A 23,199-nucleotide genomic window follows, 5' to 3' on the forward strand; every position below is an offset into this window, starting at 1 on the left:
AGAGGCGGCCACTGCAGTTGAAAACTTTGCCAGGGCCAGCGGTCTCAGCTGTGCTCCCGAAAAATCGGAGTTAATACGCATCCACGGGAAACGATATAAAAGTAATGGGAACATAGAAATTGAAATCGAAAATCAGCAAATCAAAGAGGTCACTGTTGCTAGGATCTTGGGATTCTGGGTTCAGAGCAACGGCAGGGCCAGCCACACCATCAATTTACTAAAGTCGGCAACAAAACAAGTGGCAAGGATGATTCAAAGAATCACCTTCCACAAACAAGGCATGAGGGAAAGCGACACTGTCCGTTTAGTACGGGCGCTCGTTATCAGCAACCTAACATACAGCCTCCCTTTTCACGCACTCAACAAGAGTGAGGAGGAGCTGGTTGACACTATTATCAGAGGCGCCTACAAGGTGGCCTTGCGCTTACCGGTAGGCACCCCGACAGACAAGCTCCTTGGCCTTGGGGTATACAACACATACTCCGAGCTCAAGGCGGCAACTTTAATTTCACAACGAAGCCGACTTAGCCAGACGAGATCGGGCAGAGAGATCCTGGTTCGGGTGGGTATTCCACCACACCCCCAAAACTTGGACGAGGTACTGGTGGATATTCCCGGTCCCGTCCGAAGCAGGATCTCGGTCGCTCCTGTCCCGAGAAATATGCACAAAGACAGAAACAAAAAGCGAAGAGAAGAGAGAGTGAAATGGCTAGGCAAACTAGTCAGAAATAATGAGAACACCGTTTATGTTGACGCCTCTCAGTACAACTGGAAGCGTGCAGTAGTTACTGTCATAGGCAATGACAAGACTAGCCTAATCTCAAGCGCCTCCCTGATCACGTCCTCTATTTCCAAGGCAGAATGCTTCGCCATCGCCTTGGCAATCAAGGACCGGGAACGGACGGGGTCGTCGTACAACACCATCATTTCGGACTCTCAGGAGGCGTGCCGCTTCTTTATGAACGGCCGTCTCCCTTTCAATGTTAGCCACCTCCTGGGAAAGGAACTCAAGAATACATACAGGCTGGTCTGGTGTCCAGGACACGCAGGCCTGGAGGGGAATGAGAGGGCTGACGTTCTAGCTCGAGAGCTCACGAACCGAGCGGAGCAACCATCGCACTCCCATTCACAACCCGCCGCTTCACAGGGAAGCCGTCGCGAGGAGGAGAATAACGATCTGGCACGTATGGCACCACGCGATATTCTTGCTCACCAGCGCGGCATGCGGCAAAAATACGGCGCCCCCCACACATCTTTGCAAGGGGAAGACGCAATAGATCTCCGCAGGATTCAAACGGGGGTCTACCCAAATTTGTTAAGATTGAGCAAAATTTTCCCAACGATGTACGGGCGTGCCTGTCCGTGGTGTAGCGACTCACCACCGTCTTTGTACCACATCTCATGGGGATGCCAAAATAGACCACCGAATTTAAATGCCTACTTAGTTAGGTATAATCTAACCAACACACTGGAGCAATGGGAGGCACAACTCGCCAGCTCAGACCCGAAGGTGCAGAAGGCTCTTCTTGGTCACGTTCGGCTAGCGGCAGAAGCCAGTGGAGCCCTGGACTTGGGGCACCACCCATCAAGCTCCTAATCCCCTATCCCCATTTCCCCAGTTCAATAAAGTTATTCTCTCTCTTATGGATGCGTTATTCCGTTGGCGGCTGCGCGCGCAGGAGGCTGGTTTCGCGCACACTAAAGGCGCGCTCACTCCAATATTCCAACTTCGACTCTGCGAGATGCAAAATAAAGATTTGCTTTGAGCTGAGCTCCATAAACTAATTTACCGCATCACTCAATTAGTAACATCAATCTCATTTCACACGCCCGAAAGAGTTATCATTTTCATTCGTTTCAGGAAACTTTCACACGCTTTGCCCTTACACGTACAAAAGAGAGAGCCGAACTTGCGTCACGAGCTATATGGAGCAACCTATTTCTAACGCGGCCGTCTTCAAGGGCAGGGTGAAGGTGGAGCGTTGTAAGGATAAGGAGCTAATCTATAACATTAATGCGATTAGTATTATTTGGGAACTCAACGCACTTTTCGACATGTCCGTAAGTACCTAACCTCTTTCAAGCCAACTTGGGCCACTACATGAGTATGTGCGACTGGGTGCGTGCCACTTGGTATCGGAACATTGTCGGCCAATCCTCCAGAATCGGCATGTTCCAGTGGAGAGGATAATTTTGAACGCGTTTTTTTTTTTAACATTCGCCGAAGTATAATTAATAACAACACGAGTTCTACTTTCTGGTACCATCGGAATACAGCCGCTGACGAACGGAAATTAGGCTTCAGTCACTTTCCTTGACATGACGAGCGCAAATTAACAGACGCGACCATGATGTCGAGCGAAGGCGGCCCAATTTAGTGTCAGTGTAGGGCTAGTCCTTGTTTTGGAAGCACAAAATTCTTCACAGAGTTGCATTTCCTCGCGACCTAGCCACACAGCCAGTTTAGGTGAACAATGTGTCGACTATGCAAGGAAATATCCCATGCAGCTTTCGATTTGAGGATCGGTGTATTTACTGTATACATAAGTTTCGCTTTCTCTCTCTCTCTCTCTCTCTCTTCGGATACGTTACTTCGGAATCTTTTGCGCATCCGGGCAGGCGGTCTCTGCGCGGCGTATCCACACGAAAGTGCTCGTAGGATGTGCCGTCACGATTTTATAAGGCCACGTGACTATCACTCTTTCCAAAGCGACACTTTCGACGTAAGCTGTCAATTTGCACGCATTTATTCGTGAGACGGGGAGAAAGAAACATTTGCTCTTGAACAACTCTTGCATTGAGTCGTTGTTGTCATCTCTCTCTTCTCTCTGTTTTTATTCGTCTGTTTATTGTGGTCAAAGTGAGCGTGGACAATAAACAGACGTCATCCGTACATGCACAGTAATCAAGCTCGTTATTTCTTTGCATTGGATAAACATATAAGCGTCAAATACAAGAAGAAACTTCAAGTACTGCCACGTAGATCGCTTTCTGTTAATTAGCATTCGTCGGAGCTGCCGGGAAAAAAAAAACATATATGTTAAAGAAGAAGCCAAAGACGAACACGCCTTCTTGGCGCTCCTCGTAAGTTGAGTGAGAGACCTTACTTCGCGTGCGAGGGTTAGCAGTGCGGCACCAAGGCGTGATTTATGGCTCAGCGTATCCTGCATCTGTAATGCCGCTAATGCGTAATTTTCACCTTCGGTGAGGATGGGGGTTGTCGAAGCACTGAGCATGGTGCGAGCAAAGGAGGTGATGACTGGAGCGACGCCCTAGTAGCAGACGACATGCACAATGGGACACCGTGAGCTTCGCGTGATTAAAATAGAGGAGGGAAAACCTTGTCCAGAACGCCGAGCCTCCCTGCTTTGTCGCGCTGTCCCTCGTCGATCTCGCTGTACGTATTTTTGCGCAGTCCGCCTCCGTTCTAAACACGAACCACCAACCAGCCCATCATGTTGACGGCAATGCAGCTGCGTACGCTGTATCGAATTGCAGTGCAGCTCCGCGGATTGCAGAACTGCCGCTAAAGGAAAGGGTGCAACACGACTACACATACAGCATGTGCTGTTCTAAAATGTTTGCAGTCTTCAGAAGCTGTCTGTGACAGCTTTTTGCCTGAAGCGGCCACAACATTGTGTAGGAAATCGTAAATTCTTGACGCGAGGTACCCGAGCAATAGCTCGAGGAATGTATTTATAGAACTGTTCGATGCAACTACTTGGATATTTTCTATATGCAAACCAGGCGCCGTCATGCGCCTGTCACAGCGCTGTCAGCGTAATGTGCCGAACACGTATTGGAAAGCTATGCCAGCATTCTGACGTAATACTGCACCCTTCATTACGCACTCAATTTCGGCCAGGCTGCGGACAAACTGGCGGACGCCAGTCCCACCACATTGTCTAGCCTTTTCGAGACGCTCAGAAGATATCAGTTACTAAAAATTGCACGTAATGTGAAAACTTGGCCCGGGGATCTCGCAACACACGCATCCTCCGTGTGATCGGTGCCATGCATCGGTACAAAATGCGAAAGAAGTTTATAGTGAGACACGCAAGACGTTATGTTATTTCCCGTACAGAATGAAGTTTACTAATTACCGCCCGCTACAATTACGATATTGTGAAAATTAAAACTAGGTTCTTCGCTTTAGAGCGTGCTTATACCAGCAAGAGCAGGGATGCTCCATTTCGAGACGACCTAAAACATCGCGAGCACCATCGATAGCCTTGCTCGCGGCATGCGACAGGGAAGAAGAAAAAAAAAGGTAAACACTCGGTTGCACGAACGCGTGCGCACGATGAACGCTCACCTGTATCTCCTGTATGAGTTCCGTTTCGTCCAGCAGGACCACCTTGCAATGGAAGGTCTTGGGTTTCTCGCCAAAACAGCACCTCATGGCGAAAGCTCACGGCGGTGTGTGGTCGATCGCCGGCAGAGAACAGGATCTTCGCGCGGCGGTCGTATTGGCACTCCGAGCGAACAGATTCCCCTGGGCTCAGAAGCCCGTCAAGAATGCGGCGTCGCCTCTTCCGAGGACGAGCAGCAGAAATCTCTGGCGCGTGTCAAAATCCAGATTCAAGGCAGCAGCGGCAGTAGAAGCCGCGGAGCCGCTTCTTCCGACATGACTCCACAGTGCTTGCTCCAAGCAGCAGCTCCGAATCCAGGAGGGAGAGAAAAACGAGAACGACCGCGGAGACAATCAACCACTAGCCGGCCTCTGCGAACCTGTTGCACACCTTTCCTGAAGCGGTGCCTCGCTTCTGAGCGGCGGCGTTTGTCGGGAGGGGCAGCAGTCTTCGCGGTCGCCCTTTCCCGCAGTCTCCCCTCTCGTCCACTGCTGTTCTTTTTACCTTTCTTTCAACGGCGCTAGGTACAGAGGATGCAGAAAGCTGCCGTACCCGTCTTCAGAAGCACCGCGCACTGCTCCGTGAATAACGCAAACGTATAGACATACTGTCAGTGTCTGCGCCCCATGAAGCAAGTAAGGTGCAGTAGACAAATAACGTACCTAGCAGATGCTAGGGCGAAGAAGTTTACTAGCGCCACCTAGTTACGTATGTTCGAAGCAACTCCTACTTTGTTGCAGCCTCCGAAATCCTAACAGCGCACCACTACAGCAATTTTGGAGGCGACGTATTTTAGTCTCAGAAACAATTTACGTATTCACGTCTCATGTTAATGCCGCCACATGGCAGCACCTGCAGTGCCGTATAAACAGCGGTAATTTTGAACATCTCAGAAGCTCCACCCATACAGAAAGAACCGCAAATCCTACTGATCATTATGGTGCCGAATTTTATAAAACAGATTTAGCGGTTCTTCCAATGTGGTTGGTGCTTCTGAAAGTGTAAAGGTTAAAGGCTATGCAACAATGTTAAAACAAGATAAAATTGTCATCCGCGAAGCTCCAAATATTTTAGAACTATAAACAAGGGGGAACAACTTTCCCTTTCATGAACATACCTACGCGGACTTCCGCAGACCTGATTTAACAATGTGCTCACTGCCTTATAGAGTACGCGTTTCGCCTCCCGTGATTTATACCACTCTTTCGAAGACCTTTCGACGTTTGGTGGGAGTGGGACCCTCGAACTTCGGTGGGACGAAAAGTAAATTGAACCAAAATTGATGGTGCCACCATTGATGGTCGAACCCATGACCACTGGTGGGAGTCGAACCCACGACCTTCGGTGTTAACTAAGGCACAGTTAATCAAGATAGAGTTAACCAGTGTACTCGAACCCACGACTTTTGGTGGGAGAGAAGTAATATGAAGTAGCAACTCATTCGAATGAGAATGTCAAGTAATTCAAAGAATATCTCGTGAACACGGAGGCTTTCGCCTTCACGTACCCTCTTTAGCCTACGCTAAAGTGACAATCAACTTATTTTTTCGTATTTGGACTGCACTGACTTAGTAAAAGGTTTTAAAACTTGCCCTACTGGGTCCTTGGTTAATTTGGAATACGAAGTAGTCCATTTTTACCGATAAATAATTAATTCGACCCTGTAGCATGCAGTCGCCGTCAAAATCCATGACGTCACGGCAAGACGTTGCGGGAACTTCAAGGCAGCGTCGCCACCCGTCTTTTCTTTATTTGTTTGCGCCTTTATGAATGGATGGATGGATGTTATGAGCGTCCCCTTCGTAATGGGGCGGTGGGTTGCGCCACCAAGCTCTTGCCATTACACTGCCTAATGTCCTACCTAGGTTAAACGATAAAAAAGGAAAAAAAAAACACTATGAACTACCACACCCAAATTTTCTGATCCCCTATTGCGAACTGTGCTTTTGTACGTCGCCGTTTTTTGTCGTTTCCCTACTTTTCTTCCACCAATCCTCCAATCGCCTCTTACTAATGTCCATTGCGGACATGTTTATTTTTCCACTGCTCCCGCTGAACCCAAGGGCTTCAAGGATGCCAGTGGTGCCTAAATCGACCGCTGGGTAGACGTCTTCACATTCTAATAAAACATGCTCCATAGTTTCCCTAGCTTTGCCGCAGCAAGCACATGCTTCTTCTTCCTTCTTATATCTCGCTTTATAGGTGCGTGTTCTAAGGCATCCTGATCTCGCTTCGAAAAGTAGTGAGCTTCCCTTTGAGTTATCATAAATTGTTTCTTTCCTGATTTCGTTTTTTCCTCTTAAGTAGCTACTCATGGCAGGTTCCTTTTCCATTGCCGCCACCCATGAGATTATTTCAGCCTCTCTGACTTTTCGCTTGACCTTCTTTGTTGCTGTGTTGCCCTCCCTACAGGCCGCATACTTGCTGGTAAGCTTCCTAGTTTCTTTCCTCCACTGTGAATAAATGTTTTTCCTGTACAGATACCTGAACACTCTCCCAGCCCATTTACTTTCTTCCATATTCCTCAGCCGTTCTTCATACTCAATTTTACTGCGAGCTTCCCTCACTTCAAAACTAGTCCAGCCCATATCACCCTGCACAGCTTCATTTGTAGTCTTCCCGTGAGCGCCCAATGCGAGGCGACCCACTGACCTTTGGTTCCCATCGAGTCCTGATTGTACCCCTCATTTAAAGCAAACAACCGCATTTCCAAAAGTAAGTCCTGGAACCATTGCACCTTTCCACATACCTCGGAGGACCTCGTACCTATTGTCTCTCCATAGCACTCTGTGCTTCATTATGGCTGCATTTCTCTTCCCCTTCACTGTTATAGTTTTTTCCTGTGTTTCCATATATCTATTGCCTTCGTTTATCTATATACCAAGGTATATACATTCTGTTACCCGAGGTATTTCCTGGGCTTGTATCTCCACTGTCTGTTCACTGTTTTCATTGAATACCATAACACCTGATTTTCTAACATTAAATTTCAAACCTAAATTGTTGCCTTCCTGCCCACAGATATTAGCCAGACGTTGCAAATCACTTTGCTTGTTAGCTAGCAGCACAATGTCGTCCGCATAAAATAAACCTGGGAGTTGCTGCTCTATTACTGTACCCGCCTGTTTGTATGAGAGATTAAACCCAATATTACTTCCTTCTAGCGCCCTCTACATCCTCACCATGTACATCATAAACAGCAGCGGGGATAAAGGGCACCCCTGCCTCAGTCCCTTGTTGATATGAACTTTCTCCTCACTCCTCATCCCTTCCCATTCAACGCAAACGGTACTTTCTAGGTAAATCTCTCTCAAAAGCTGTAGACCTAAGCCTTCCCCTTCCAGAATATCCCACAAAATGTTGCGGTCTACGTTGTCATAGGCTCCTGTAATGTCTAAAAAGGCCACATATAACGGTCTGCTTTCTACTTTTGATATTTCAATACACTGAGTAAGAACAAATAAGTTATCATCTAAACGCCTACCTATTCTGAAGCCATTCTGAAGTTCTCCCAAAATGCCGTTATTCTCTGCCCATGCTTGAAGCTTTAATCTGACTGCCTACATTGCTACCCTGTACATTACCGATGTAATGGTCAACGGTCTATACGAGTGAATTCTATCTTTCTCCCCCTTATGTTTATAAATTAAATTCATTCTACTTTGTCGCCAACTGTCTGGTATTCGTCTATCTTTTAAAGTTTTTTCCACTGCTTTCACCAGAGCTTCCTTACTTTTTCGTCCTAGTTCATTAATCAGACCCGTGGCTGTGCGCTAAGGAATTTTCTCTTCCGTTTTCTTTCAGTTTAAATTTGTCAGCACCAGCTCCTTTTCCACTTGGGTCTCTTTCATGCTTTTTTCTTCAAATACAACCTCGTCATTGCCTTGGAAAGATTTGGCTGTTACTTTTCGGATGTAATTTATTGCCACTTCTCCTTCCAGTCTGTTTTCATCTTCGTCTAGGATATGTTGTTGTATTGTTGTTGACTTCCTGCCTAATAATTTTATGTGGTTCCAAAATATTCTAGGTGCGGCCTTCTTTTTTTTCACGTATTTCTGACAACCAACGTTCACTTTCTCCTTTTAATTTTGCTTGCACCAGTATTTGAACCATACCCTTTTTCTTCCGGTATATTTCCCATTTACTGGTTACTTGATCCTGCGGCAACTGCGCCTTCTTTGCCAGCCTGTGCTCTCGAGATGCTTTCTGTCGTTCAGCGATCGCTTCTCGTATCTCCCTGTTCCACCAGCTTTCCGGTTTCCTTCTTCCTTTCCAACGAACATGTTGTTTCTCTTTCCGTATTTCTGTCGTTATCACACTTAGCCTTGACTTATACCTATGACTTGGTATATGACTTATACCAAGCGCCTTCTCGCGGCAAGAGTGGTGTTTTTAGTACTGTAGAAGGTTAAGTTACCAATACAGGTGAAATCATTTCCCTCTTTGGACTGCCTTTAAATATAATGACACGACACGCACGTTTCCAAACACTTCGAAGCCAACACACTTTTGCTTCGCTCACACTTATACATGTGCACCGCACAATTATGCACTTTGGCCGTACACATTCGTGCCAACATTCTTATAGTGAGTTTCGCCAGATAAGAAACGCCTAATTGGAACGCCCTCCAGATCCAACAGAGAAACCAGTTCACCAGCCGAACTCCGATGCTCGCAACCCTGGTTTGTCGAATATTACCTCTTTATTCTATGATATTACCTCCTCAAGTGAAAGTGTTTGCTGTAAAAGTCAGTCGAAAGCACACTTTCTTTCTTTCTTTCTTACAGTAGCATGAAAGAAACAATACATACGTTGGGCGCCTTCTTTAATACGTTTTTCAAGGGACCGCAGGGAAATATAAAAGCCAGTCGGGAACGGGCGATCGAAGTTTTAATCGGAGAATATTAGTTTTATAGTTTGTTGGACTATTCGCGCCCGCACATCAATCAATCAATCAATCAATCAATCAATCAATCAATCAATCAATGCGTATTGTTCACTCCAGATATTAGTGTAACTAGGCTGCTTTTTGATCGGACTTTTTATGACAGTCATTGGACGTTGAATCTGAATTGACGGGTCCGGTCCGCCCGCTATTTAAACAAGTATCACCGTATGCACGGCGATTGAAGCGCGATACTCGGAGCGCATGGCGCGGCCGGCTCCTTGTTCCGTTACTGGTGAGCGCTGGGTGATCGCTGCCACACTGCATCAGGTCCCCAGAGTCCAGCCAGGCCACCGGTGGCGCAAAGAGCTCCGGAAGCCATGCACTCCGAGTATCGCGTTTCAATTAATTGCCGAGCACTGTGCCACGGCCACTGGATAAAAGCACAGGTTTTTATCGAGCGGCCGTGACTGTACATTCCAGAGCACCACTGTGTTACAGATATCTTCGCTGGTGGTAGCGTGATCGAGAACAGCACTATTCGTGACGGACAACAGTAAAATAATTTCCGACCCAACACATCTTGCACCGAGCTATAAAGTGATAATGATAATTTGATGAAAAGCGGTCACAGGCAAAAAGCGAAACAATGTACGAGAGACAATGTGACATAGCGAAATTTTCTTTTTTTTCAAAGGATGGGTGGGGCTGGGGGGCCATGCCCCGTGCGCCACTGGAGACAATTTACTGCCCGTCATGCTGCCCGTCTTTCACTTCTGTACTACGCTGTCCCCCAGCCACCTGAAATTTTGCTCCCCGCAGGAGAGTGCGCAGCTGTCAGTGCAGCGCGCGCGAGCATCGAGCACCCGATGATGGTAAGCCTTCATAATATGACACGTACACAGAGTAGGATGGGCCAAGAGGCACCTTAATTACCAACCTTAGTCCTCGTTTTCAAGCAGCAGTACGAGTTAGCAGTTCGGAAGGTACAAGGCGACCACAGCAGTAGACGTTCCTTGCGCGTAGACACCGCATGTCGACCTATTTGCATTGTATGAAAGCTCATTACTGAGCTTGACAATACTAAAAATCCAAACTATTTGCTTCGTTCAGCAACCACGAGTCGCCGACTTCGAGTGACTTATTCTTTATTTTAAGCGCTCACAAAGTGTCTTACAACTATCATAGTTTCACACATAAGCGTGACCAATAAATTTGGCTTTTAGAAAGTTGTAGCACTGCGCAAGATACTTTGTGAGCGCTTAAAATAAAGAATAGGTAACTGCTGGAGGGTTCACTGTACAAAGGCAGACATGGACTACTTGAATTACGCGCGTCACCAGCCTCTACAGACTGCTACAGACCCAACAGGCGATCATGCCTTACGAAAAAAAAAAAAAAAAAGACGCATATACCACAAGTAAGTTTTTGTGTAAAGTAGGCCAACATAAAATATTAATGTCTGCATAACTTTTTGGTACCAACCTTATTTTGTTTTATGGCATATTTGCCGCGCACGCAACTCGCAGTTAGCCACGCTGGTCTTAGCGGCACTTGTTTTGCTATCGAGTTGGTCACCGCGAGTTTCTGTTAGCGGTGCTACATCCATACAACATCGCGCCCTTTTGTTTTCACTGTAGCAAGGCTCGCTTGATTTCATGGAGCGACGCTGCGTAGAGAGCAAGAAGTAATCGCTGCTCATTGACGCCCCTGTCATATGTCGCCATGAAGCTGGTATCTGGTGGCACCGACTTGCTCTTTGAGCAGTACAACATTAAGCAAATCCATGAGATCGAGCAGAGCATTAGGTGAGTTGTTTGTCTTACTGCGTACTGACGATAAATTGGGACTGTGTCTAACATGTTTTATTCTTCGCAGGGCTGAAATCGAGAAAAAGAAAGAAGATCTGCGGCAGATGGTTGGGTAAGTGCTACACGACTTCTTGTGACCACTGCCTTTCCGCACCTCTGAGCTGCTGTAGTGCTTTCGGTTTGCGTTGTAGCCGGTCTGGATCGATCCAAAATATTGTTATGTTTCGTTTGTTATCTTAGGGAACGGTACAGAGATCTGATCGAGGCCGCTGACACCATCGGTCAAATGCAGCAAACGTCTGCGAATGTAAGTGACTCGGTTCGTTATTCCATCTATTCAATTGACCGTGCACTGCAGAGCGCCGTCAATTCCATTCGACCCAAGCAATCCCATGCTGTGCGCCGAATCCACAGGGAAATAGTCTTTCTCACAGCCCCCATATTCCGTAAAATTTTGTGAGCGAGTACGTATGTGATATTGCCCAACTTAGTTCGGTCTCAGCCTGTACGTCATCACTACGTTATGAATACTTGATTCTTGAAATTAATAAACGCTTGAGCACAAAACGCACATTATTTATGGCTGTCAACGAGCTCACGTGAGAGTTGTGCAGCATGCTTTAAGTTCGGTTTTCACAGAATTGCAAATACATGTCTTCTCTTGCAGGTGAAACAGTACGTGGCCCAATTAACGGAACAGTGCCAAAGCTTGCAGGGCAAGCCTTCAACACCAGTTGCTGCTCGTCCTGAGTATGTTTCTCTTCTGGATTTTAGGCAGGCGAGAGCTCTATTAAATAACCTGTATGCAAAAGTGACGTCACAAAATGAGGTTAATTTAACATTAACCTCATTATCTGATGTCAGGTGTTGAAAACGGTATTCACTTCCTGTTCTTGCACTTTTCTCGGAGCTATGGGAACAGCTGCAATTAAGCAAAAACCAAGATATAGCCACGGTTGCAAACACTACACCCAAAGTTCAAGAGAGTACACATGGTTAGACAGGCAAAAAGAAAAGAAAAAAAGAAAAGACTGGGACTGCATTGGCAACACAGTAATAGAAAGTTTCAGAAATAGTATAGCCAGGCGTATTTTTGTATCCAGAGCCTCACACCTTGCTTGTGTTATATTGTACTTCTTTCACTTTTGCATTCTTTTGTACGCCTGTTGGTTTGCGTCCCATAACTTTAGGTGTGCAAGAACCTAAAGCTCCCTAATAAACGGTGATGCTAGTCACAAAAGAAAATTAGGAGGTTCCTCTTCTGGAGGGCAAAAACGCAACCATGAACTGAATTTCTGCATACCTTGTGCACAGTGACTAAACACATCCACAGATTGCTAGAGGAAAATGTGGTTGGGGGTTGGCAGTAATGTCAGAGGCATTTGTCCCTATGCACAAACTACGTGGGGCCATACAGTGCCCGTCCCAAGCTTAATTTCTGATTTTTGAAACATTTCCTTTTTAATTTGTATGGTGGCTGTCGGAAATTTTGAGGCACGTGTGGCAGGGACTTTCAAGTCACGAATGGCAGCTTACTGATACTTCTGAGAAAAAAGAAAGTGTACAAGCAGTGCATTCTACCACTTGTAACCTATGGAGGTGAAATATTGTGGATAAGAAAGAACCTTGAGAAGAATTGAGAACGGCACAACAAATGATGGAACGGAAAAATGAAAAGTGTCACATTATATGATGAAATGGGTGTAGCAAATATTGTGGGGCAGTTGAGAGGAAGAAATGGGGTTGGGGGGGGGGGGATTAGCAAATTCGTTTTGAGGAAATCCTCTAGGTGGAGCAAGTGTAGCAAAATGGAAAAATTGCCATCCACTTGGGAGTAGCATGAAGCTGCAGTGGAAACCCACACAAGTTTCAGAAACCCACATTCTTTTCCATTGTAGCTTTATACTACTATTGGGTGGATGACGATTCCTACCTTTCATGGAGTTAGGGAGATGATGTAATGCACAGGGCAGATAACCAGTGGCCTATCATAGTAACAGAATGCGTGCCAAGTTAGGAGAAATCATCAGCTATTGTGATGGAATTAGGATATTTCAAGTATTTTGAGCACTTCAACTGCACTGACTGCTGAACTCAATAACTGCATCAATGTGATGCTTCACCTCCTGTGTCATGTGCTTTCAGGCACTGGGCTCTGTCTCACCACTACACTGTCCTTGCTCAGGTGAAGCTCTTGGTGGACCTTCCTTCAAAGGTGATAGTGCTGCTTATCTCTCTTAGGCTTTGCCCAGTGTTAATAAGAAAAAATGGTTATTACTGTCATGCTCTAAAGGTAATTCTCGGCTGCTGTTTGCTTAAATTACAATGATGTTGTTGATTATTGTTGCTGACATTGTCACATGTAGCAGGAAGTTTAGAAACCTTTGTCCTCAAAAAATTATCTGCATTGACCTTTGTGGCCAGGCAAACAAAGGAAACTTAGCAGTCACCTGAAAGTGACATGAAACTACAAAGGAAACCCATACAAGTTCTTCATTATAGAAATATGGCCACATGGATAATATAGGTTAAAGTACTGCTGTCCCTCTGCAGTAAAATTTTATATCCAGTGCCAGCCCTGTCTGCTTGTGTTTCTTCGCTGTTCATTTAGTGTAGTTAATGTGTTCCACATTACCAATACCACAGCACGGGACATAAGTGTGTAAATTATCTCTCTAGCACAGTTTGCAACTCATAAATGAGATCACTTGTCTCAGATAGTGTGCCTTGACAAATGCACTGTGTTGTGCTGTCCCTGTTCATGCGACATGCAGCTGTGGGGTGAAGCGGAGCGCGAATGCTGGGGTCGTGCAGCCTGCCTCCAGTGCCTGGGGCAGCATGTCCTCTGGCACCTGCAACTGGGCACAGGGTTGGAGCCATGGAAGGCCCTGGTCTCTCGTCAGGGGACCTCCCTTGCGTCCCTTGGACAGTGCTTGCTCCAGGTATGCGGTGCATTTGGCACCCACATGCATCCTGTAGCAGTACTTGAATGTGGGACAGACGGTTGGAAGCTCGACGTAAACCAGTCATGCAAGAGAGGCACAGCCAACTGCAGAAGTTTTCAGGGCACGGAAATCCTGAAAATCCTAAATTTCTTTGCAACTTTGCTGTTCATGCTGAAACAGAGAGCAGCGCATAGAGGCATCAACTGCACTTTTGCAGGCAAAGATGGTCGCACTAGCTGCAATGAAATTATATTTGTTTCTCCCAAAAGGTATTGTGTTTGGTAGTGCACAGTGACACTCTGCTGACATTTATTTTACAGTGACACCTCGTCAAACCGTAGTTGGCCGGAGCTTGGAAAAAGTACGTACTAAACGGTAGTACTGCTTAACTGAAATAGCATGAGGTCGCCCACTTACCTGTAAAAAATGGAAGAGAGAGTGTGGTGAAAGGGGAAAAAACATGCAGAATTTATTTACTTCGCGCGACAAAAGTGTTATTTTCATTTGATGCTGCGGCGGCCTAGCAGCGACGACAGCGGCCTCAATCTTACTGAAGCTGTGAGGCAGCTTTTCAACCAGTCCCCGTTTCTCGGCAAACACTCACATTGCAGATTCCTCGTTAGTGCGTTGCATATTCTCAGTGCACGGGCGCTGTAGCGTTGCAGAAGTTGCGGGGCACCTTTTCATTGCGGTGTACTGTTCTCGTCGCGACAATTGCATTCGTGAGGCTGATGTAACACGCAGCTTCTGCCACTGTTGGGCCTGAATCACCCATGCTGTCGCTTTCCGTGTCATCCTTATCGCTGTCGCTAGGCGGCACTTTGGCAAAACAGAGGCAATGATGGCGAAAAGTCGAACCTCGCAGCCGACATCTCTTCACGGTTGCAGCAGCGCTGCTGACCAACTTCTTTGCATTCCAAATGCCACATACCGTAGTTAACAGTAGACCCATGTCGCGTGCCAGCGCCGACTTCTTCATGTCAAGTTCGACAGCACGAATGATTTCTAATTCTTTTTTATGCTGAGCCCCCGGCGTCTTTTTTATCCGAGCTTTGGCATGATGTGAGTCCTCGCTTACACGACGCCACAACACTCTCTGGGACGGCACCGAAATGGTGTTGATGTTGATGTGGCTTCACGCGCAGACGCACAGGGCGCTTGGAGGCCGTTGTTCAGATTTCTGAGGCTTTTTGTTCTGCCGGGCCGCCCGATGGAGACGAAGCACCACCGTGTTTGCGCAACGAAAAGTGGAAACACTACGTGTTGACCGATACGTACCTAATAAGCTTGTACGGTTTATGCAGATACAAAACACATTATGTTCAATAGCCACTGAGTCGGGGATTTGACTTTACTACTTTTAAAGTGAAACTACTGTTTAAGTGGATATGGTTTAACAAGGTTTTACTCTATTGTAAAATACCAGATTTTCAGAGCTTCTATACAGTTGTAGTTCTGATGTGGATAATTTTCATTGGCGCACAGTTTAAAGCAAAACTCTTTGCAAAAGAATACAAGTACAGTCACCAAGTGATATTTCAGAGGCTTATATCTCTGAACCACTTTATTACTCAGGCCTACATGCCGCCCAGCCACCAATTCATGGCACCAATGTACAACAGCAACTAAAATTTTGGCCAATGTTTCGTGAATGTGTGATGAACAAACTTCATAAACGTTTGTTCTTTTTGTGGCTCCATAATTCTTGATGTGACTATAGAGCAGAATACCTGTCCAAAGGGCTCCTACAGAACAATTTCTGTTAACTTTTTAACAAACAGTCAGCATCTTGAGTAATTCGCTTAACAATCACGTTGCAAGGCTAGTTGGTGATGCATTATTTTTCATTCTTACGAAAGTAATCCAGCACTACTTTTTAAGATGAGGACACAGAAAGACATGGCTGGACGGGCAAGTAGCACTGGATTACTTTCATAAGAAAGAAAATAATCTTGTGTAATAAGGCATTTTTTAGTATGTGTCACCAAATATTGGTATCTTTTGGCTCAAACTGCAACATTTTTTCTAATTTTAAGGTTGAACAGTCTATATACAGTAAAACAAAAATTAGCGCTCCTGTGAAAAAAGAAAAGATTCACTTGCAAATGATTGATTACAAAGTTGCAACAGACTGACTGAAAGTCATCATTGTGTTGTCCACTATTCTTGTCGTGGTCTGTTAATTCACCCATCTTGATCTTCGTTAGCCAGCACATAAACCCCCAATTAGTGTTAGAGCAGCATGCTGTGGGTTATCTGCTATCTTTCTTTCTTCCTCACACTAATGACATCATCAACATCTTTCCGTCTCCATCGCCTTTTTCTGTGGTTGTCTTTCTTGAATGCACAATTTGGTTCTTCAAATACAAATCAACATGTAGTACGCCAGATTCGTTGCACAGCCCTCAAGTCAAAGTGGCAATGGCAATAGAATGGGATACAGACAGGGATGGAAGTGCTGTGCCATCTTGCGCCAAAACCTTATCTTCGAATGAAGTCGCTCAATTTTGCGGGATATTCGTGTTCAGTGGCAACCACACAGCTATGTGTTGGCTCACATATAGCCCTAGAAGCTAAGCTAAAGCAATCCGTTTCAGTGTCAGCGTCTTTGGAGTGTGGGTGCGTTTGGTGGCACATTGTAACTTGGCTGCAGGAAAACTAAAATTCTTTGTGCTATAAAATGCATTTCGAATGATTTGTATAAGTCCTAGGCATTTGCGTAATATGCAGACCAGCTAAAGATCATTTGAAGTGGTAGCTCTTTTTTATGGGGCAGTCAGGAAAGAAAGCCACGCGCTCAGCTGAATGAATAAGTTGTACGGTCTGTTGTTATACATCTGAAGGTCCGCGTGTACACCAAATCTGCGTCAATTAATGGCAAACACCATGTGTGTAAAGCTAAAATATATTTCCCAAGTGCATGTGAAATCTCATGACCGGAAATATCTCATGACCGGACCGGCAACCATAACCATCACTCAATTTTGCACTCCGGGTACTCTGTATTATATTCTGCACAACTACACCATACAAAATCAGTCTTTTGTACTCCAAAATACAAACCAAGGATGTGAAGTTTTGGTTTTAGTCTACTGTAGGGGGGCGGCCAAATGGCAGTCGTAAAGGGTTGGAGAATATGTGAACAACAGAAATTGCATTCGCGACAATGATGTTCACGACGCAACAACTTGCGCAGATTTAGTCCAGAAATTTTAGGAAACCATTGTTTAGCATTCGAAATATAAGTCGCTGTTTTACATTTACTTAATGGGACAGCCCTAATAATCGTGCTTGTGCAAAATATTGGTCTGCGACGCCATCAAAAAGCCACTGTACACTTTTCCTTTTATTCTTTTCATAAATGTCAGTTTTTTTCTTTTATTCTTCTTGCCAAGTGATGTGGAATACTGGCAAACATGTAGTGACCAACAAAGTAACTTCATATTTATTCTTTGCCAGCTTCGCCAACTGAATGTCACCAAGAATTTTAAAAATAACTAAGCGCATTATGCGAATGGTGCTCACTGTACGTTGATGAGTGTTGTTCGTGGTTGTCAGAGTCCGTATTTTATGTTCATTGTGCACGAATAAGTCTAATTAGCTAACCTTATAAACTACCCGCCGTGGTTGCTCAGTGGCTATGGTGTTGGGCTGCGGAGCACGATGTCGCGGGATCGAATCCCGGCCAGGGCGGCCGCATTTCGATGGAGGCGAAATGCGAAAACACCCGTGTACTTAGATTTAGGTGCACGTTAAAGAACCCCAGGTGGTCGAAATTTCTGGAGTCCTCCACTACGGCGTGCCTCATAATCAGAAAGTGGTTTTGGCATGTAAAACCCCATAATTTAATTTTTTTTTTTAACCTTATAAACTTACCTAATCGACGAGATGTCAACAAAGAGTTGTGGAGGATGTTTAAACATGAGCAAGAACTGGATTTAAAGCAACCTAGGATTTGCATTATCTAATATCCTTTTACAATAATCCAATAAGTGAGGTAATTAATGTTAGCTAATGAAACTTAAATATTAATTCTTTGTGCACAACGGGAAAAAAAGCTCTTGAATAGCATTAACAAAAGCCTGCCAGCATACAGTGGGTGCTATCCACGTAAATCCCTTGGTTATTTCTCTTTTCTTGGCCACATTTAGTTGGCACGTCCAGTATGTAAGTTAATAGTGGTTCAAATGGGTTAACGAAAATGGGTTTCTTTTGTCGGGTGTACGACATTTTTTTCCTTTAGAGAACTTTCCTCCACCTTGCGAACTTCTACAGAACTGATTCGCCGTAACCTAGTAGTGTTCAGCAAAGTCAAATAAAGAGCATCTTTTCTTGATTTGTCCGTATTTCACTCATGTTGAGCCTTACCTAGTGTGCACCAAAACCTATCTCCTGCGCCAAACCTGCTCCAATGTGCCGAATTTGCTGCTCCCAGAGCTGCTCCAAAACTCCCTTGGCCACTTCCGTCCCTTCACATAGAGAGCACAAAACCCGACCTAGCATTGTTGAATGAACAGTTTAAAGGGTCCGACAATCAATATTTATGGCGCATAGTTTATTAGTGAAACGGACAGCTTACTAGTCAGGATATCCAGTCCTCCAGTACTAATGCTGAAAATGGAGAACATTTTTATGAGAATTTTTCTGTCTCTAGTTGCGATTGTGTGTGTGCAGACGTGTGCCGGAAATAGTGATAGGTGCTAGCGATTGTATACAATTATTAGTGAAAAGCAGACAGCAAGTGCGGCCCTAGCCATGAGAAATTAACCTTTTATTAAAGTGAATAGCCTTCTTTGGCTCTTTCGGCAATATTCAAGGTTGGTGGTTAATAGTAAGACTCGGCGAGAAAAACATTAGTTCATTATTTCTCTTTCACTCTCTCTCTTTCCCTCTTGCTCCTTTGCTCATTCGTTCAGGCTATTCGCTTACATTGACTAGCATCATCGATGGCTCCTGCAATTTTTTTTTAATCAAGGCAAGGTTCATATAGTTAATACTTCCCAAACTCTTGAATTATCTCTGCAAGAATGGCTATGTGCTCTTGTGGTTTTTCTGTCAAACTTCTTTGGTTATTAGGTGATGTACAAGTCAAGCCAAGTTCTTTTTAGCCAAGCAAAGCCATGTTTCTGAAAGCAAAGTGACACTTACATGTGATGCACGGTTTAGCATGCTGCCATAGCTAACATGCGCACTTTTGATTTCAGAAGCATGCCGTGTCTTGAAAACCTGAGTGAGCTGGAGTGAACAATTTTAGTTTGCATGCATTATCTGAACATGATCCATATTTAGTAGTACAGTAGGCGAAATATCAACGGACAGTTGGACAGACTAGCTTCTTTATTGAGCATCCTTATTAATGCTACTCGGCACGCCTAAGCACGCATGCCTGTGGTTTTCAGGGATGCTGGAGAAGACTGCTGTCCCTGGAGCCACCAGTGTCATGGGAGGCTCCTCTGGAATCACTCACAGGGCTGGCTCTTCTTCAAGGCTCGTCCCTTACTGAGTTGCTTAAGCACTTACTGCAGCGGCGCTTGGTTAGTATGTCATGCTTGTCTTCAGCTTTGCATGATTCAGCACAGTACAATAATTCATTGTGTGTCTGTGAGCCAGCAGTGCTTGTGATGTGGCTGCAAAATTATTGTACACTCTGTGTCCCATGCTGATAGGCTGCATTTTGACAACAGTTGTGCTTGACAAATTCATCACCTCAGTGTATAGCGCTTCATGGGTCATCACCATTATGAGCCCTTTTATGTCCATGGCAGGATGAAAGACTCCCTCCATGTTCTCCAACTACACCTGTTTTACAAATACACCTGTGTCCTATGCCTGCAAATTTTTTAATCCCGTCGTACCACCTAGTCCTCTGCCATCTTCAACTGTCTGTTGGAGTACATTCTGTTACTCTAGTAGACTGCCAATTATCTACTATGGCATGACTCACCCAATTCCTCTTGATCTTAATCTCAACCAGGATATCGTCCACCCACTATTCCATACCTCTGTCTTCCTGTCTCTCAATGTTACGTCTATCATTGTCCATACACGAACTTCTCAAGTTTCTTTATTGTACTCCACGTTTATGGCCTATTATGTGTAGTTGAATACCTATTCAGTAAAATCACCTTTATAACAAAGAGTTCCGTATGTCCCAGCTGAATTTATATCTGTCATCTATATTTTTAAAGCTTCTACAGAGAAGAGCACTTAAACCAATTTGGGCACCCCTGACGGCTGCTTTGTTGCTTTACAATTAATTTCATGTAGTGGCGCTGCCACTTTGCTGCTGTCAGCACTAGCGCCAAAGGTGCATTTGACGAGCTTGCCAATCACAGGACATAGTCCACCTCTGCTGCACTGCTTATCTTGCACCGCTGCCGGACTTTGCTACCGAGCGTGCCATGAATCTTGATGCCATAATTAAGGTTGACTGCACTCGCACATTCTGTTGGGTGAAGTGCACAGAAGAATATTATCTACTTCAAATTCTTTATTTTCCAAAACAAGTTTTGTGGTTGACAGGGCTAAAAGCTGCGGTCTGCAGTTTGACAGAGGCCCGGACACCATATTCAAGGTAGGGCTTGACCTCGACATGAATGTCGAACCGTTTAAGGGGACACTAAAGGTTACTATTAAGTCAACGTGGACTGTTGAAATACCATCCCAGAAACCTCGAAACGCTTGTTTCGTGCCAAGGAGAGACTGACTTTAAGAGAAAATGCGTTCTGAAGCGTCCGCGTACCTCTACCGCAGTTCAAATCGCCCGCCCTCCGATCAAGGAGTACTGACATCATGGTCTCATAGTGACGTTGCGCCATCGGTGAGTAGAACGGCGTCCGCAGACGGTGCTACGGCTTTTCTGCGCAAAACGCAAATGCGCAGCCAGAAACAGAGCCAAGACAGAGCCGACAGCAGAGCGAAAGCGGGAGTGAGGTGGCTAGCGGAAGGAGAAACGCGCGAAAGCTGGTACTTCATTCTATGAAGCAAACTTCGACGTTCGTCGCAATGGACCCTGACAATGACAGATTGGCTCGCGATGCTGGGCTCAACTTCAGCGATTTGAGCACTGATGAGCGCGACCTGCTGCTGAGGGCTCGCGCAGCCGGCGTCGTTGCGTTCTACGACGGCGACCTCGACACCGGCTCTCCGGAGCGGGAAAGCAACGAGGGCTTCCCACGACATCACATGGACTTGGCATTCTCGCTGCTTGTTCCAAATGAAAGTTTCGCGAGCCAGCAGAACCCGCACAGCATGACGCGATAACGAAACTACTGAAACTCCAAAGCGTGCGCGGCGCAGAGTCGAGCGAAAACGAAACTTTTCGACCACCCATACTGCTGAAGGGTAACGTCAAAATGTTATTTTTTCTTAGAATCGAATAGACGTAGACAAGTAGCATTTTCTTCCGTCTTATAATCGAATGAAATGATATTTTTAATCCGAGTAGTTGAGTATAAGTAACACAAATTATGAGGAGTGCTTTCGTCATCGGGCTAGTACCGGAATGTCGCTGGGGGGTCTCAAATCGTGTCATGCATTTACCTCAATTTCTCGGTTACTAAAGCTCTGTTCGCGATTATGTTGACGCCTTAGACGTTCTAGAACATTGCTCTACCACTTTAACTTGACTTTCTGGTAACCTTTAGTGTCTCTTTAAACAAAAACATACGAAACAGAAAATAACAGTTCATCAGAATAAGAATACACAATACTAGATATAATGCTTTATATACAGAAGCAGAAAAGAATATATATATAAAAGTCAAATATAATAAAAAAGGGGGAAAATGACGTGTGTGTGTGCGTGTATACATATATATATATATATATATATATATATATATATATATATATATATATATATATATATATATATATATGTGTATACACACACACACACACACACACACACATACACATATATATGAATTCACATATGCATACACAGAAACACATTTAATACATCAGGAGAAGATATCACATTCTAAAAACACTACAATGTGACATACAAGCAGACACAGGAGGACTTAGTTTTTGTTAAAAAAAAATTATGAATGTACGTAGTTTCACGACAATAGTGGTAGGTATGATTTTTTCTTTTAAGAAAAGAGCTGTTGAAGTAATGCTAGTGTGGGCTTCACTATATCTTTGTATTTATTGAGGGTTAACGGTTAACAAATCCTCGTAATATTCCTTTGTGTAGTGGTCAACCATACGAGACTACAGTAATTAATATGGGAAGCGAACAATGCAGAATAAAATTGTTTTTTGGCTTCCACTGGGAGAATTGCACGGCAACGCGATAGAGCTCCTGTGTTCATTGAAATTTTTTTGTATAAGTTGTCAACATGGGAATCCCATGTGAGATTTTAGCTAAATGTTACTCCAAGAATTTTATATTCATTGATGATTTCGATCCTGTGCCTGTCGTAGTATATATACTGTTCTAAATTAATTACTTTATTTTTTTGTACGGAAGAAAAGTACCTTAGCTTTAGCTGGATTAATCTTGAGGCAGTTAGAATTTGACCAGAATACGAGCTTCTCAAGGACGTGATTACATCTTGATGCTAGATTGGCTTCATCAGTTCCAGAGAGTAGGATAGTGCTATCATCGGCATATAGATAAATGTTGAGCTTGTGTCAATACAGACAATATCGTTTATGTACACATTAAACAAAAGAGGACCTAAAATACTGACTTGAGGTACACCACATTTTATATGGAGGGGAGATGAATGGTAATTACCAATGTACACACACTGAGTCCTGTTGGCTAAGTATGAACGGAATAGTTCGAGCTGCTTACCACGAACCCTGTAGTCCGAGAGTTTTAGTATAAGTATGTTATGGTTAAGTGAATCGAATGCCCTACTGTAATCTACGAAAAGACCGAGAGTTATATGTTTATTTTCAGTGTTTTGTAGCACACTTTGTTTAATAGTTAATAAAGCTGTTTCAGTAGAGCAACCTTTTCTAAAACCAAACTGCGCGTCGGAAAGAAGATTTATTTTGTCAAAGAAGTTAGTCAGTCGAAAAAAGAATATTTTTTCTAAGCCTTTAGAAAAAATTGGTATCACAGATATTGCCCTATAATTCTTTTGTCTCATTTTTATTGCCCCCCTTGTAAATGACTGTTCTTTCACCAAGCACAATCTTTATAGTGAAGTGATTGCATAACAAAGCACTTTGGAGGTCCCAGGTG

The 23,199-nt window shown here is 44.6% G+C and overlaps 2 protein-coding genes across 6 annotated transcripts in view; one reads left to right on the top strand and one right to left on the bottom strand.

Annotated features, from left to right (window-relative positions):
* LOC126543004 (band 4.1-like protein 4) overlaps positions 1–10,735 on the bottom strand; it is a 175,868-nt gene extending 165,133 nt beyond the window's left edge. For 2 of the 5 annotated variants that reach the window (XM_055077551.2, XM_055077553.2), the window contains exon 1: positions 10,179–10,735. In XM_055077551.2, the coding sequence (XP_054933526.1) occupies positions 10,179–10,304 (126 nt within the window). In that variant the 5' untranslated portion in view covers positions 10,305–10,735. Of the gene's footprint in view, positions 1–4,315; positions 4,962–10,178 lie in introns of those variants that run through there. The other 3 variants (XM_055077550.2, XM_055077552.2, XM_050190152.3) reach the window with 3 other exon arrangements.
* An 83-nt stretch (positions 10,736–10,818) lies between these two features.
* Positions 10,819–23,199, top strand: part of Cog1 (conserved oligomeric Golgi complex subunit 1) — a 73,937-nt gene continuing 61,556 nt past the window's right edge. Inside the window, exons 1-7 of the mRNA XM_050190156.3 lie at positions 10,819–11,046; positions 11,117–11,161; positions 11,290–11,356; positions 11,717–11,799; positions 13,195–13,264; positions 13,824–13,991; positions 19,394–19,528. Coding sequence (XP_050046113.1) covers positions 10,964–11,046; positions 11,117–11,161; positions 11,290–11,356; positions 11,717–11,799; positions 13,195–13,264; positions 13,824–13,991; positions 19,394–19,528 — 651 coding nt within the window. The 5' untranslated portion in view covers positions 10,819–10,963. The remainder of the gene's footprint in view (positions 11,047–11,116; positions 11,162–11,289; positions 11,357–11,716; positions 11,800–13,194; positions 13,265–13,823; positions 13,992–19,393; positions 19,529–23,199) is intronic.

The sequence above is a fragment of the Dermacentor andersoni genome, chromosome 2 (assembly GCF_023375885.2).
Source record: "Dermacentor andersoni chromosome 2, qqDerAnde1_hic_scaffold, whole genome shotgun sequence".
In the NCBI taxonomy this organism is placed as follows: Eukaryota; Metazoa; Arthropoda; class Arachnida; order Ixodida; family Ixodidae; genus Dermacentor; species Dermacentor andersoni.